General features: G+C 46.7%; 1 protein-coding gene across 3 annotated transcripts in view; it reads left to right on the forward strand.

The window, feature by feature from the left end:
- The window catches only part of foxp1a (forkhead box P1a), an 85,300-nt gene that overhangs the window by 12,523 nt on the left and 55,277 nt on the right, over window positions 1-17,500 (forward strand). For all 3 annotated transcript variants that reach the window (XR_012985073.1, XM_076277206.1, XM_076277207.1), the window contains exon 2: window positions 10,998-11,143. Coding sequence is in view for 2 of the 3 variants with exons in the window: in XM_076277206.1 (XP_076133321.1) it covers window positions 11,012-11,143 (132 nt within the window). In the remaining variant the exon portion in view is untranslated. The remainder of the gene's footprint in view (window positions 1-10,997; window positions 11,144-17,500) is intronic.

Genomic DNA, 17,500 nt, shown 5'->3' on the forward strand with positions numbered 1-17,500 from the left:
CAAATCAAATCAGGCCTGGAAATTGGCACATGAAATTGCGTGTTTACCTTGCAGTGTTTTGTTTTGACAGCGTGCGTCAACAAGCTTTATTCAAAGGGTTGCCTTATACTGCGGCAAGCCAGGGCCACCTTCCCAAAGCCCTGGTGTAGCAGCCGTCAACAGCAGCCCACAGCACTTCTGTGGAAGCCAGGTGTACAGCAGGTCTCATTTAAAACAGCAAGCAAAAAGTCGGGAAGCTACAGGCCTGGAACTGACCGTTTGCTTTACTGCTCTGATGTGGTATCAAGATTAGTTAATGGTGAAATATTCAAAGTCATGCTGCTTCATTGAGACAGCAGGATGTTTGCCCTCTTAAACGCTGACCTGCCTTCATGAAACCAATTTCATAAAGAGCATTCGCCGGTATGTTTAGTCCGACTCAGCTATGTATTTCTTTTGTAAACCTTGCGCACTAATCTAATGAGGAAGTGAAATCTAATGCGTATCTGACCCCTGACCTCTAACCAGTTCCTGAGAGGCACACCTGTGTTGTTTTTCTGCTGAGATGCAGATCGTAAACAACAACAACAACAACAACAGCAGCAGCAGCAGCTCCTCCAGCTTAATGGGCGTTGAGGCGTGACGCTCCCTCCCTCCCTCCCTCACACACACACACACACACACACACACACAGCCTCTGTGCTGGCGCCTGAGCAGGCCTAGGGAACGAGCTGAGATGTGCGCTCATTAAAAAGCTCACAAACACAAACAAGACCAGCTCTGTTCTCCGCTAGGTAAACACGCTCAACATGCCGCCGTATGCAAGAAATCTTCTGATCGGACTTCTATCCCCCCACCCCACCCCACCCCCTTTTTGTTTATTATGGTCATATAGGGATTCCCCCCCCCCCCCCCCCCGTCATCTACTTCCTGAATTTTTGGTCAACGATACCCGGGACACCGAACCACCGGGGCACATGAAATTTGGTGGGTATGTAGCCCCACTAGACTTTTACGGAAAAATTTTGTTTCGTCCCCGGGATCCACTCCCCCTGTTTTTCCTAAATAACTACCTGAACCGTGGCACCGAGGATGAAGAATCTTTTATGGTATGTTGGTCTCAAGGGCCCACATCAATCTGGCCCATAATCACTCATTTGTGATTTGCACCCCCCCGGTAAAAAATGAAAATGCAATATTATTCTGCTTTAATCGCCCCTATATTCAGTTAAGATGTTCAGAACTGCACCAAATTGTATGTGTATGATTGACCTGGCATTCTCTGGGGGTATGCCAAGTTTCGTAGAATTTCATCCATGGGGGGGTCTTAAAAAAATTAGATTATGTGTACATTTAGTGACTGTACACTCATTGGCCTGTAGATGGCGGTGCACACATATACACATGCACACACACACAGGCACCCACATACTATCGGTATTAGAACGGCCGATACATAATTACAAATTCAGTAGGATTAAAAGAAAGCCAAAATAAATATTCATCATCATCATCATGGCTGCATTTCCAGTATTGGCGATAAGTAGTCATTTGTCCACTAGATGGCGCATCGTTGCAGTGAGACGTAATTTTGTTGGAAGTTAAACGTGGGTTGGAATAACAATGGACGCTTCCTACAAGGACTATAGTTTACCGCAGAGAACGTCTAATAAGGATAGGATGATGTTCACATGAAATGTAATTCCCATTTATTCTTGAAGCCGAAATAAATCTGAGGATGTTTATCGGACATGCTTGGTTTTTACTGCAGGTACGTTAATCTTATAATATCAGTAATGTTACGTTAGCGTTGGTTGAGTGATGGAGGCCAATTTGATTGATTGCATTGTAGAAAACTATAAATGCGGTTATACCAAGCAAATTGATAGCAGCACTGTAATTATATCTTTCGACTGTCATTTGTTGCACGTGCTACAAAAATCATTCTGTGCAATGGAAGATTTACCAACGTTACACCGGTCTGATACAGTTTTGCCTATAGACCTCTCCAGAATAAGTCCCGCCTCCGTAACTTCCGTATCCATCCAACTTCCGGGCGTGGATTGTCTATGGGGAATAACATGGCGTTTCGAAATATCATACCGGTAAAACATCTGTAGGTAGCAAGTTGAAAAAGCTGGTGGGCAGATTGGCCTACACACTTCTGCCATCTAGTTTCCACTGGATTTTTTGATTGTCGGTGCCGTTTAAGTAGTATACTATAGACCAGCGGTCCCCAACCACCGGGCGTGGGACATTCCTAACCGGGCCGTAGCCTACGACATGAGTTTTAAAAAAATGCATGCAAACTAAACTAAATTTAATATGCAATAATGTCACGTTGTTACATGGCATAGGCCTATATGCAGTTGTTTGATTGCACGCATGTTTGCATTTTGCAAGGTCTATTTTCTTACGTCTGTCTGTCCCGCCTTCAACGCTTTACATATTGCCTTCAGCGCTGCGCAGCCTCAGGTCAGCTCACTTCACTTGATTAGTTCTTGGCGAACGGTAGTGTCACACGAAGTTAGCTAAACTGCTAGAATGAGCAACAAAAAACAAGCATCTTTAGCAGGTCACTGTGTGTTCGAGAGCCGCTGCAGAGATTTCTTACAGAAAAAAAGTCACCGTTAGCTGCACATTTTAGTGATAAGGACTGGGTGTCAAAACTGGCTTACCTGTGTGGCATATTCGGGTTGCTTAATGACCTCAACCTGTCACTCCAGGAGAGAATGACGACTGTCTTTTAACTGGCAGATAAAGTCGCTGCATTTAAAGCCAGGCTTGATTTGTGGGGATGAATGGGGACGGGGTGTATATGGTATGAACTTCCCCTGACCTTGAATTTCCCCTGGGGATCAATAAAGTATCCACTATCTATCTATCTATCTATGTTCCAAACAGTAGTGGGGGTTTTGGGAGAGACTGAGGCAGGGCCCTTTCTCTCGCAGCTGGTGCGCGATCACCTTGTTGCGCTTTCAAATGAGTTTGAGCGTTAGGCTACTTCCCATCCTCCAAAGATCCACGGCAAACCAATGAGTGGGTCCGCAACCCATTTGTCAATATCCCGAATAGTCCTAACTTGTCAGCGCAGGAGGAAGAGCAGTTGATCGAAATTGCAAATGACGGTGGTCTTAAGAGTGTGTATGAGGAAACCTCTCTGGCGGGTTTTTGGATCAAAACCAAAGCAGAATATCCCGAGATAGCCGTAAAAGCGCTGAAAACGTTGCTACCATTTCCCACCACGTATCTATGCGAGGCCGGGTTTTCAGCAATGACTGCAACTAAGACCAAATTGCGCAATCGACTGGACATTTCAAACACACTGAGGGTGTCACTGTCTTCCATCACCCCCAGATGGAACCTTCTTGTTGCAGGGAAACAAGCACAGGGCTCCCACTGATTATATTCGTAATGCACGTTTAGTTTCCATGTTTTGTTCCCATATTTTGTTAAGCATGTTCACACATGATAGATGTAGCTTCAAGTTGTTCCATTTTCACTTCTTCAAGTTCACGTTTTTCACATTTTTAAGAGTTTGTTAACTTCACTGTTCATACATAACTGGAGCTAGTTCTTTTCAAGTAGGCTAATGCATGCACAACACATATGGAACATGGAACCCCCGATTTATGTTGTAAATAGGCCTACCTTATAAGCCTACCTGTAGCTTAGGGAAGCTAACAGCTTTCTATTAGGATCTAGTTTGTTAGTTACAGTTTTGTCATAACTCCCTGATGCATTTTTGCATTTAGAATAGCCAGAGCGTGGATATCTCAATCGGAAAATTAAACAATATCGGGTCCCTATGGACTAGGGTGAACCCAGCCTGATCTGCCCGCTATTTATTTTTTGAGTTCTTAAAAGATTGAGCTTGGTCTGGTGAAAGCCAGACTAGCCATGGACCTCAGTTACACAATGCAAGGGAACATGAATCAGCCTATATTTGCACGAACAACAACAACGGACAACAGCCCTTCAACTTTGGCCCGTTAAAATGTGTATGAACAGTCTAGCGACGCATTTCATCAAGGCCCATTTGGACATGTCAGTTATTTGCACCACTAGATGTAAAACAGCATTTCGTTTCAGACTACTGTTACTTAATTTGTGCATTAACAATAACGTTTCAGACTACTGTTACTTAATTTGTGCATTGACAATAAAGTATTACATGAACTAAATCTTATGTAGAATAAGAAACATTCACAAAAAAATCCATCCATCCAAAAATGACCTTTGTTTTTGATAGCTGTTGAAAACGGCATGGAACTGACAGAGATGATTTTGTAAATAAATAAATAAATAAATAAATAAATAACATTATGCTGATACCTTTTGCTTTTCCCAAATACAATGTAGCCTACAGGTGTAAATTACCTTTCATCAATCCAGTTGCAATGGATGAACTGTGATGAACTGCCCTACTTGTGATTGTTTAGAGATTTTAAAGGTTTTATAACAATGCTACATCTTATTTGGCTATTCTACAATCTATTCAACTTTTCAGCACCAGTAGGCTACTTTCTGTGCAGCCGTTCACACACACTCAGGCATGCCAAACAAGCATACACAAAAGTTTCAAGAGTGGGGGATGGAGTAAAATATGAAGACAAATTGAAGTGTGATTTATTTTCGCGGAACGGATGTACAGGACTGCGCGGCGGTCATATTTTGTACCGCTATGCGGTACATCTAGTTTTCATCGTTTTTCTTTTTTTTTAATCTATGAACTCTTTTTGAACTGCTAATGCAGGAAGTGTGGAAAAACTCTCCAGGGTGTGCGTTTCCCTTTAAAAAAGTGCACCTGAAACTCCGACTCTGAGAGAGCACACCTTTAAAAGTGCACCTGAAACTCCGTCTCTGAGAGAGCCCACCTTTAAAAGTGCACCTGAAACTCCGTCTCTGAGAGAGCACACCGTGGGGCCGAGCTGCAGCGTGTAACCACGGCGATTCCAAAAAGAACGTTCAGATGTTCATCCTGCCTGCGCTCCCAGTCGGCTGTTAACAACACGCTCATCACACATCAAACTGCGTGTGTTTGTGCCTGGTTGTCTTGTGTGTGTGTGTGTGTGTGTGTGTGTGTGAGGCGTGAGTGTGTTTGTGCCTGGTTGTCTTGTGTGTGTGTGTGAGTGTGTTTGTGCCTGGTTGTCTTGTGTGTGTGTGTGCAGTGTGAGTGTGTTTGTGCCTGGTTGTCTTGTGTGTGTGTGTGTGTGTGTGTGTGCAGTGTGAGTGTGTTTGTGCCTGGTTGACTTGTGTGTGTGTGTGCAGTGTGAGTGTGTTTGTGCCTGGTTGACTTGTGTGTGTGTGTGTGTGTGTGTGCAGTGTGAGTGTGTTTGTGCCTGGTTGTCTTGTGTGTGTGTGTGTGTGTGCAGCGTGAGTGTGTTTGTGCCTGGTTGTCTTGTGTGTGTGTGTGTGTGTGTGTGTGTGTGTGCAGCATGAGTGTGTTTGTGCCTAGTTGTCGTGTGTGTGTGTGTGTGCAGTGTGAGTGTGTTTGTGCCTGGTTGACTTGTGTGTGTGTGTGTGCAGTGTGAGTGTGTTTGTGCCTGGTTGTCTTGTGTGTGTGTGTGTGTGTGCAGTGTGAGTGTGTTTGTGCCTGGTTGTCTTGTGTGTGTGTTAGGGGTGTAACGGTTCATGTATTCGTATTGAACCGAAACGGTACGGGCGTCACGGTTCGGTGCATGAATTTACACGGAGAATACACGGTATAAAAATACATAAAACTCGTGTGCGGATTAATTAATGTCATGCGCAATTACTGTTAAGTAGCGAGAGTTACGGGAGTTCTTTAGCGACACCTAATGCTAATCTGTAGCCTCGCCTTAGCTCTGATTGGCGCCTATGTTTTTTTTTTGTCAGGTCGTCGGTCGAGTCCGTCAGTCATTAGCAGCACTAACGTTAGACCCACAAGAGTTAGAGGATCCGCTGGTCTCTTTAAGAGCGCAAGTTTGAAAACTTCAGTTACAGTAACGTTAGTACAGGCGAAAGAGTGGTGGATAAGATGAAACTGTTTGTCGGCGTTGTTCAGCAGTTGTTGGGTATCTGAGTGGAAAAAATGCTACTCGAAGCCATCACCCAGATGATGTAGGCTACCAATCACTGAAACTTCCCCTGCGCTTCAGCAGCCTTTGGATACACATACAAATAGGGCCAAAACCTATGGCTTAAATTAAATGATTTCGTAATGACAGAAAGCTATGTAAATCGCGTGGTAATTACCTTTATGTTGGGGTAACTTGTAACTTCTCACATGAGGTTCTGGTAGTGTTAAGTGCATAGACAGTAAAATAAAGTGACAACGCTAACCAGGCTAATAAACAAACCATGCTACGGTGAGTTAACGTCAAAGGGCAAAGTCACGTGACTTCTAGTTGTAGTCTGTTTATGAAATGAAAGGAGCAATTTCGTTTTTTAAAAAAAGTCAAAATAGTGTGATATTTTCACAATTAGTAGGCTAGATTATTACTTTACACACAATAAAAAAAATATTGAGGCAAATTGTAGACCCTTCCATATACAACTAAACACAGATGTTGAAGGTCTTGCTTAATTTTTCTATGTAATTTGCACTTTCAGAAATAAGAGATGCTGTAGGCCTATTTTCAGTTTTAGAGCTGATTGTCTTATTTTGTTTACAAGTTACAGATGGAGTCTGGGTACTTATTGTACTGTTTAGCCTACATCTTACACACTTCAGGCTGTTGCAGATAGCTCAGGGAAGAGACTGTATGACACTAGGTGGTACAGCCTGAGACATGCATAATAAAAAAATTGCTTTCTGCATTTTTGTTTTGCTTTCCCCTCCATTGTATCGAACCGTGATGTCTGAACCGAGGTATGAACCGAACCGTGACTTCTGTGTACCGTTACACCTCTAATGTGTGTGTGTGCAGTGTGAGTGTGTTTGTGCCTGGTTGTCTTGTGTGTGTGTGTGTGTGTGTGTGTGTGCAGTGTGAGTGTGTTTGTGCCTGGTTGACGTGTGTGTGTGTGTGTGTGTGTGTGTGCAGTGTGAGTGTGTTTGTGCCTGGTTGACTTGTGTGTGTGTGTGTGTGTGCAGTGTGAGTGTGTTTGTGCCTGGTTGTCTTGTGTGTGTGTGTGTGTGCAGCGTGAGTGTGTTTGTGCCTGGTTGTCTTGTGTGTGTGTGTGTGTGTTAGTGCTGTCACTTTACGTTCGAAAATCGATTGCACAATCGATTGGACCAAACAACACAAGTTTCGAAAACTAAAATAGGGAATTTAACCATTTAACAATTTAACCAAATATGAACACTATTAATTTTAAACGAATTAAACAAAATTCACAAACAAGAATATAAGAATATAAATGAATTCCGAAGTGCAGTAAGCATTGCGAAAGCTAAAAAGAAAATTCCCACCAATTTTACGCACCGGAAACAGCTGTTTCAATCAGCTGCTGTGCTGCTCGGGTTTTGCCAAAAATGGAGGACAACGCGATCAACCTGTGCGACATGAGAGAGAGGAGTGATAGGCCCTAATAACTTGAGGAGTTCGGTGTGGAAGTACTTCGGATTTTTGGTATATCAAACTATGGAGAAGAACAAAGCGGTAGGCTATGCAAACTGTGCAATGGAGTTCTACGTAGGCGAAATTTGTTTGACATTTCTAATCGTAAACACAGCTACGTTGAAGCCTGCAGTAATGTTTGTCACTGATGTAATGGCAGGATACTCGGCTTATTGTTTTTCAAGAATGTAGCACTCCTGTTTGTCATTGTGCACGAATCTTCACGCCAATAAATCATCAGAAATATTGCTGGCTTGCGTCTACAAGCACCCTCTTTACGTTCGTCCTAATGCCTGTTATTTTTTTGTGGATTGGCCTATATTTGGCGTTGAAAATGGAAACGTCTTTAGACATGAAAAATCGATTTTACAATCGATTCCATGAACACTTATGTCTCAATAATCGAACAGGATTTTTTCACAAAAGTGACAGCCCTAGTGTGTGTGCAGCGTGAGTGTGAGTGTGCCTGGTTGTCTTGTGTGTGTGTGTAGTGTGATTGTGTTTGTGCCTGGTTGTCTTGTGTGTGTGTGTGAGTGTGAGTGTGCCTGGTTGTCTTGTGTGTGTGTGTGAGTGTGAGTGTGCCTGGTTGTCTTGTGTGTGTGTGTGTGTAGTGTGAGTGTGTTTGTGCCTGGTTGTCTTGTGTGTGTGTGTGTGTGTGTGTGTGCAGTGTGAGTGTGTTTGTGCCTGGTTGTCTTGTGTGTGTGTGTGTGTGTGTGTGCAGTGTGAGTGTGTTTGTGCCTGGTTGTCTTGTGTGTGTGTGTGTGCAGCGTGAGTGTGTTTGTGCCTGGTTGTCTTGTGTGTGTGTGTGTGTGTGTGTGTGTGCAGCGTGAGTGTGTTTGTGCCTGGTTGTCTTGTGTGTGTGTGTGTGTGTGTGTGTGTGTGTGTGTGTGTGTGTGTGTGTGTAGTGTGAGTGTGTTTGTGCCTGGTTGTCTTGTGTGTGTGTCTGTGTGTGTGTGTGTGTGCAGCGTGAGTGTGTTTGTGCCTGGTTGTCTTGTGTGTGTGTGTGTGAGTGTGAGCGTGCCTGGTTGTCGTGTGTGTGTGTGTGTGTGTGTAGTGTGGGTGTGTTTGTGCCTGGTTGTCTTGTGTGTGTGTGTGTGTGTGCAGTGTGAGTGTGTTTGTGCCTGGTTGTCGTGTGTGTGCAGCGTGAGTGTGTTTGTGCCTGGTTGTCTTGTGTGTGTGTGTGTGTGCAGTGTGAGTGTGTTTGTGCCTGGTTGTCGTGTGTGTGCAGCGTGAGTGTGTTTGTGCCTGGTTGTCGTGTGTGTGTGTGTGTGTGCAGCGTGAGTGTGTTTGTGCCTGGTTGTCTTGTGTGTGTGTGTGTGTGTGTGTGCAGCATGAGTGTGTTGGTAATAGAACGGGAGTTATGAGGTGGTGGAGTCCTCGGTGACACACTTAGAGAACCTCTCGCTCTCGCCAGCCAAACAAGCCAAGGCTGCCCTGGTACTACATAACAAGCTCGCCCCACCCCCCTCTGTCTCTCTCGCCTGCCACACACACACAGTCACACATGCACGCACACACACACACACACCCTCCTCTGGTTTGCATTCATGTCAGGAGAGCGGCTGCTTGTTTGTCTAGAGATTTTCTTGGCTATTTGCTCTTTGCTGTGTTGCTTTTTGAATGCCCCCCCCCCCCCCAGATGTTTACACAAGGGTCTGTGTATCATGCCACCTGCCAGATCTGTTGATGGCAGCACCTGGTTAATGTTAAATTGCCGCAGAACGACAACGTGTTTGTTAATAAACACCCAAAGCGGGGCCTCACTGTTTACTGTCGCCATGGCGCCAATCGGACGTTTCACAAACAAGGCTATCTGGTTTCGGCCCTCCGGTCCCCCCGCACTGCACACTCGTCCACACAGAGCCATGAGGCCCGTCCACCAGGCCATGTACGGGACCACAAACACAACACAACACAACACAACACAACACAACCACACATGCCTGTCTGCAAACTTTCTTTTTATGTTCCTCTGTAAAAGTGACTATTTTTTGAAGTAAGCACATTTTAAAGTTTTTTTAGATATTTAATGGGGGGAAATCAACGATCGCCCTGTTTTTTGGCCAGCTACTCGCAAACTGTTTCACTGGGAAGCAGCACTTAAGCGAGGGCTATGGCAGCACTCAAGCGAGGGCTATGGCAGAACTCAAGCGAGGGCTATGGCTGCTCGCAAACGTAACACTTCATGGGCAGTTGGTAGGCATGTTTGGAGTCACTCCAATCCCACAATCCCCTGCTCTGATGCTACCATCTCAGCTGAGGTTAGCTGCAGACATGTGCCGCGGAGGGCAGCTTTTGGCTGGTTGATTGGTCTACTCAGTGAAAACACATACTACCAGAGCCATCACTCCCTCAACTCATGTGAATCAGATATTTACCAAAGATGTCAGAATGAGCTCTGAAAAAAAAAGGTCACTATCAACCAGGCCTATTTTCAGCTAATCGTACCAGGAGTAGGGTTGCAAAATTCCGGGAATTTTTAAAGTTGGAAACTTTCCATGGGAATAAACGGGAATTAATGGGAATAAACTGGGAATTTGTAATATGGCAAGTTAGTCTATAACAGGGAACTTAAATGTAATGGACAAAACCCCATCTTGCAGCATAATATTAGTTAAAACAACCTGATTTAATGCAATTTCAGTCAAATTTCTACCCTGCACATATGTCAATCACATGCACACAGCAATCGGCATAGGCTGCTAGACATAAAGGAAATCTATGGTGCATTCATATGCATGGGGAAATTTTTTTCCAACCAATTGGATTTTGTTGTGGAGTGGTGTGGTGTATCTTGGGCAGTTTAGTGTTGCTAGTTTAGCATGCTAGTAAACCATAGGCAGAGAATGGGATTCCCGCTAGCATGCTAGCTAGCTTTGTATGCTAAGCTAAGCAAAAATCCAAACATACAAATCATATTGCTTATTACGAAACAAAATGTTAATGTTTGTATATGAAACAGTTTGTATGAATTACCCAAAATTACATGTTAATTCCCGTAAATTCCCATTAATTCCCATAAGTTTCCAATTTGGAATATTTCCAAAATTCCCCAGCTTAACTTCCCATGGTAAGTTTCTGGAAATTTTCTGCCCCTTTGCAACCCTAACCAGGAGTGTGTTCCTGTGTTTAGCCGTGTGTGTGCTGGGTTGGGGGGCTGGACTGGGTTGGGGGGCTGGGTCAGGGGGCTGGACTGGGTTGGGGGGCTGGGTCAGGGGGCTGGGTCAGGGGGCTGGGTTGGGGGGCTGGGTCGGGGGGCTGGGTCGGGGGGGTGGGTTGGGGGGCTGGGTCAGGGGGTTGGGTTGGGGGGCTGGGCTGGGTCGGGGGGCTGGACTGGGTCAGCGGGCTGGTTGTGGCAGCTCAGGATGTGTGTGTTTTCCAGACCGATGCCAAGCAGTCTCCAGAGACCCTGGCGTCATGTGATGCGTGTGGGTTAATAATGAATCACATCCACTGGTGCAAGGGTTCACACTGTGTGTGTGGGTGTGTGTGCAGGTGTGTGAGACGACATGCAGGAGTCGAAGGCGGAGCAGGCATCCAGTGGCAACGCAGCGTGTGAGGCCGGCAGAGCCGAGGAGCAGCCCACGGCTGGATCGCCATCCAATCAGGGAGCAGAGGCCAGCCTACCGCACACACAGCAGGTAGCCCCACACACCTGCCTACCCCACACACCTGCCTACCGCACACACCTGCCTACCCCACACACAGCATGTAGCCCCACACACAGCATGTAGCCCCACACACCTGCCTACCCCACACACAGCATGTAGCCCCACACACCTGCCTACCGCACACACAGCATGTAGCCCCACACACAGCATGTAGCCCCACACACCTGCCTACCGCACACACAGCATGTAGCCCCACACACAGCATGTAGCCCCACACACCTGCCTACCCCACACACAGCATGTAGCCCCACACACCTGCCTACCGCACACACAGCATGTAGCCCCACACACAGCATGTAGCCCCACACACCTGCCTACCCCACACACAGCATGTAGCCCCACACACCTGCCTACCGCACACACAGCATGTAGCCCCACACACAGCATGTAGCCCCACACACAGCATGTAGCCCCACACACCTGCCTACCGCACACACAGCAGGTAGCCCCACACACAGCATGTAGCCCCACACACCTGCCTACCCCACACACAGCAGGTAGCCCCACACACAGCAGGTAGCCCCACACACCTGCCTACCCCACACACAGCAGGTAGCCCCACACACAGCAGGTAGCCCCACACACAGCAGGTAGCCCCACACACCTGTCTGTCTGTCTGTTTTTCTCGCTTTCAGCTCGCTCTGTGTCTGTCTGTCTGTCTGTCTCTGCTTGTTATGTGTATGTTCTGTATAGAGACGTTGATTTTCTGTTGTGTTGGTCATCAGAATGATCAGCTCGGTCATGCAGACTTGTGGCTGGTGCCCAATCCCAACACACAGCTCTTTCCATTAAAATCCCCGCATGGCATTCAGCCAGCCAGTGCTGTTGATTCAGTGTGATTGAGTTATGGCCACCTACTGAAGTCTCACCCGTGGCCTGTGTGCAGTTAGACTAGACATCAGCACAGCAGTTAGACTGGACATCAGCACAGTTGGCCTGTGTGCAGTTAGACTGGACATCAGCACAGTTGGCCTGTGTGCAGTTAGACTAGACATCAGCACAGCAGTTAGACTGGACATCAGCACAGTTGGCCTGTGTGCAGTTAGACTGGACATCAGCACAGTTGGCCTGTGTGCAGTTAGACTAGACATCAGCACAGCAGTTAGACTGGACATCAGCACAGTTGGCCTGTGTGCAGTTAGACTGGACATCAGCACAGTTGGCCTGTGTGCAGTTAGACTGGACATCAGCACAGTTGGCCTGTGTGCAGTTAGACTAGACATCAGCACAGCAGTTAGACTGGACATCAGCACAGTTGGCCTGTGTGCAGTTAGACTGGACATCAGCACAGTTGGAACAACAATGGTCTCGGCCGCGTGAAGAGTCTGGCCTTGAGTGAGGGGCGTCCACTCCCTATTTTCTACAGTCGTCCCCACCCTGTGTGTGTGTGTGTGTGTGTGTGTGTGTGTGTATAGTTGTCCCCACACACAACAGCTGAACGACTGGCCTGGAGCACATATGTCGCCACACCAAATGCCTTTGCATTGGCATCCTAAGGGAGATCTTTGGGGTTTGGGTGTGTGTGTGTGTGTGTTTGTTTCTTTGTATATATGTGAGATACCCGTGGGCCCCTGTGTGTGTGTGTGTGTGTGTGTGTGTGTGTGTGTGTGTGTGTGTGTGTGTGTGTGTGTGTGTGTGTGTGTGTGGGGGTGAGAGAGAGAGATGCCTGTGGGCCTGTGTGTGTGTGTGTGTGTGTGTGTGTGTGTGTGTGTGTGTGTGTGTGTAAGATGCCCTGTGTGTGTGCCTTTTAGGCTCTCAAATGTGTAGCTTATAGCCTACACATGGATACAAAACGCATGCTTAAATAGCCTAAGAACTATTTTAAAACTGTTTTGTTAAACTGTTCAACCGTAACACTTGCCATCACGCATGCACCTCTCCCTCTCCCTCTCTCGTGCACTCACACACACGATGGCAAAGCATCCTCTTTGTGACGGGTCCCTTAACAAGCACATAGACCATTGTGTAGGTCTAGTCTATAAAAATAATTGCTATCGCTCAGCTCTTGGATTAACATGATACACAGGATTTACACTTGCAAAGTGATGCAAGTTGATAGACAATTGTGTATCAGAAGAAGAAAGAAAAGTTTGCATAATTAAATGATTTTTAATTAAATTTTTGCAGCATATAGCCTTTACTATCTACCCCCCTTTTTGACAACTGACATATCGGTTTTACATATCGGTTATCGGCCTCCTGTTTTGGTAATAATTGATATCGGTATCGGCCCTGAAAAAAACCATATCGGTCGATCCCTACTGTGGGCCCCGTGCTGTGTGTGTGTGTGTGTGTGTGTGTGTGTGTGTGTGTGTGTGTGTGTGTGTGGGAACCCAAACATTCTGCCCGCTGCGCCCCACATTAGACATTCCAGGCGGATGATGTCATATGAGGCTATGGAGAGGGACACACACACACAGACTCCAGTACTCTCCCAGACATGTACACACACACACCAGACTCCAGTACTCTCCCAGACATGTACACACACACCAGACTCCAGTACTCTCCCAGACATGTACACACACACACACAGACTCCAGTACTCTCCCAGACATGTACACACACACACAGACTCCAGTACTCTCCCAGACATGTACACACACACACAGACTCCAGTACTCTCCCAGACATGTACACACACACACAGACTCCAGTACTCTCCCAGACATGTACACACACACACACAGACTCCAGTACTCTCCCAGACATGTACACACACACACAGACTCCAGTACTCTCCCAGACATGTACACACACACACCAGACTCCAGTACTCTCCCAGACATGTACACACACACACAGACTCCAGTACTCTCCCAGACATGTACACACACACACAGACTCCAGTACTCTCCCAGACATGTACACACACACACAGACTCCAGTACTCTCCCAGACATGTACACACACACACAGACTCCAGTACTCTCCCAGACATGTACACACACACACACAGACTCCAGTACTCTCCCAGACATGTACACACACACACAGACTCCAGTACTCTCCCAGACATGTACACACACACACCAGACTCCAGTACTCTCCCAGACATGTACACACACACACACAGACTCCAGTACTCTCCCAGACATGTACACACACACACACAGACTCCAGTACTCTCCCAGACATGTACACACACACACAGACTCCAGTACTCTCCCAGACATGTACACACACACACACAGACTCCAGTACTCTCCCAGACATGTACACACACACACCAGACATGTACACACACACACCAGACATGTACACACACACACCAGACATGTACACACACACACCAGACATGTACACACACACACCAGACATGTACACACACACACCAGACATGTACACACACACCAGACATGTACACACACACACCAGACATGTACACACACACCAGACATGTACACACACACCAGACATGTACACACACACACCAGACATGTACACACACACACCAGACATGTACACACACACCAGACATGTACACACACACACCAGACATGTACACACACACCAGACATGTACACACACACACCAGACATGTACACACACACACCAGACATGTACACACACACCAGACATGTACACACACACACCAGACATGTACACACACACACCAGACATGTACACACACACCAGACATGTACACACACACACCAGACATGTACACACACACCAGACATGTACACACACACACCAGACATGTACACACACACACCAGACATGTACACACACACACCAGACATGTACACACACACACCAGACATGTACACACACACACCAGACATGTACACACACACACCAGACATGTACACACACACACCAGACATGTACACACACACCAGACATGTACACACACACACCAGACATGTACACACACACACCAGACATGTACACACACACACCAGACATGTACACACACACACCAGACATGTACACACACACACCAGACATGTACACACACACACCAGACATGTACACACACACACCAGACATGTACACACACACACCAGACATGTACACACACACACCAGACATGTACACACACACACCAGACATGTACACACACACACCAGACATGTACACACACACACCAGACATGTACACACACACACCAGACATGTACACACACACACCAGACATGTACACACACACACCAGACATGTACACACACACCAGACATGTACACACACACACCAGACATGTACACACACACACCAGACATGTACACACACACACCAGACATGCACACACACACCAGACATGTACACACACACACCAGACATGTACACACACACCAGACATGCACACACACACCAGACATGTACACACACACACCAGACATGTACACACACACACCAGACATGTACACACACACACCAGACATGTACACACACCAGACATGTACACACACACACCAGACATGTACACACACACACCAGACATGTACACACACCAGACATGTACACACACACACCAGACATGTACACACACACACCAGACATGTACACACACCAGACATGTACACACACACCAGACATGCACACACACACCAGACATGTACACACACACACCAGACATGTACACACACACACCAGACATGTACATACACACACCAGACATGTACACACACACACCAGACATGTACACACACACACCAGACATGTACACACACCAGACATGTACACACACACACCAGACATGTACACACACACACCAGACATGTACACACACACACCAGACATGTACACACACCAGACATGTACACACACACACCAGACATGTACACACACACACCAGACATGTACACACACACACCAGACATGTACACACACACACCAGACATGTACACACACACACCAGACATGTACACACACACACCAGACATGTACACACACACACCAGACATGTACACACACACACCAGACATGTACACACACACACCAGACATGTACACACACACACCAGACATGTACACACACACACCAGACATGTACACACACACACCAGACATGTACACACACACACCAGACATGTACACACACACACCAGACATGTACACACACACCAGACATGTACACACACACACCAGACATGTACACACACACACCAGACATGTACACACACACACCAGACATGTACACACACACACCAGACATGTACACACACACACCAGACATGTACACACACACACCAGACATGTACACACACACACCAGACATGTACACACACACACCAGACATGTACACACACACACCAGACATGTACACACACACACACCAGACATGTACACACACACACAGACTCCAGTACTCTCCCAGACATGTACACACACACACCAGACTCCAGTACTCTCCCAGACATGTACACACACACACACAGACATGTACACACACACACCAGACATGTACACACACACACCAGACATGTACACACACACACCAGACATGTACACACACACACCAGACATGTACACACACACACCAGACATGTACACACACACCAGACATGTACACACACACCAGACATGTACACACACACACCAGACATGTACACACACACACCAGACATGTACACACACACACCAGACATGTACACACACACACCAGACATGTACACACACACACCAGACATGTACACACACACCAGACATGTACACACACACACCAGACATGTACACACACACACCAGACATGTACACACACACACCAGACATGTACACACACACACCAGACATGTACACACACACACCAGACATGTACACACACACACCAGACATGTACACACACACACCAGACATGTACACACACACACCAGACATGTACACACACACACAGACTCCAGTACTCTCCCAGACATGTACACACACACACCAGACTCCAGTACTCTCCCAGACATGTACACACACACACACAGACATGTACACACACACACCAGACATGTACACACACACACCAGACATGTACACACACACACCAGACATGTACACACACACACAGACTCCAGTACTCTCCCAGACATGTACACACACACACCAGACTCCAGTACTCTCCCAGACATGTACACACACACACACAGACATGTACACACACACACCAGACATGTACACACACACACCAGACATGTACACACACACACCAGACATGTACACACACACACCAGACATGTACACACACACCAGACATGTACACACACACACCAGACATGTACACACACACACCAGACATGTACACACACACACCAGACATGTACACACACACACCAGACATGTACACACACACCAGACATGTACACACACACACCAGACATGTACACACACACACCAGA

The sequence above is a fragment of the Alosa pseudoharengus genome, unplaced genomic scaffold, assembly GCF_046254945.1.
Source record: "Alosa pseudoharengus isolate Yale_2024_CS ecotype anadromous, Long Island Sound unplaced genomic scaffold, YU_APseudo_1.1 YU_APseudo_1.1_scf_9, whole genome shotgun sequence".
Classification (NCBI taxonomy): domain Eukaryota; kingdom Metazoa; phylum Chordata; class Actinopteri; order Clupeiformes; family Clupeidae; genus Alosa; species Alosa pseudoharengus.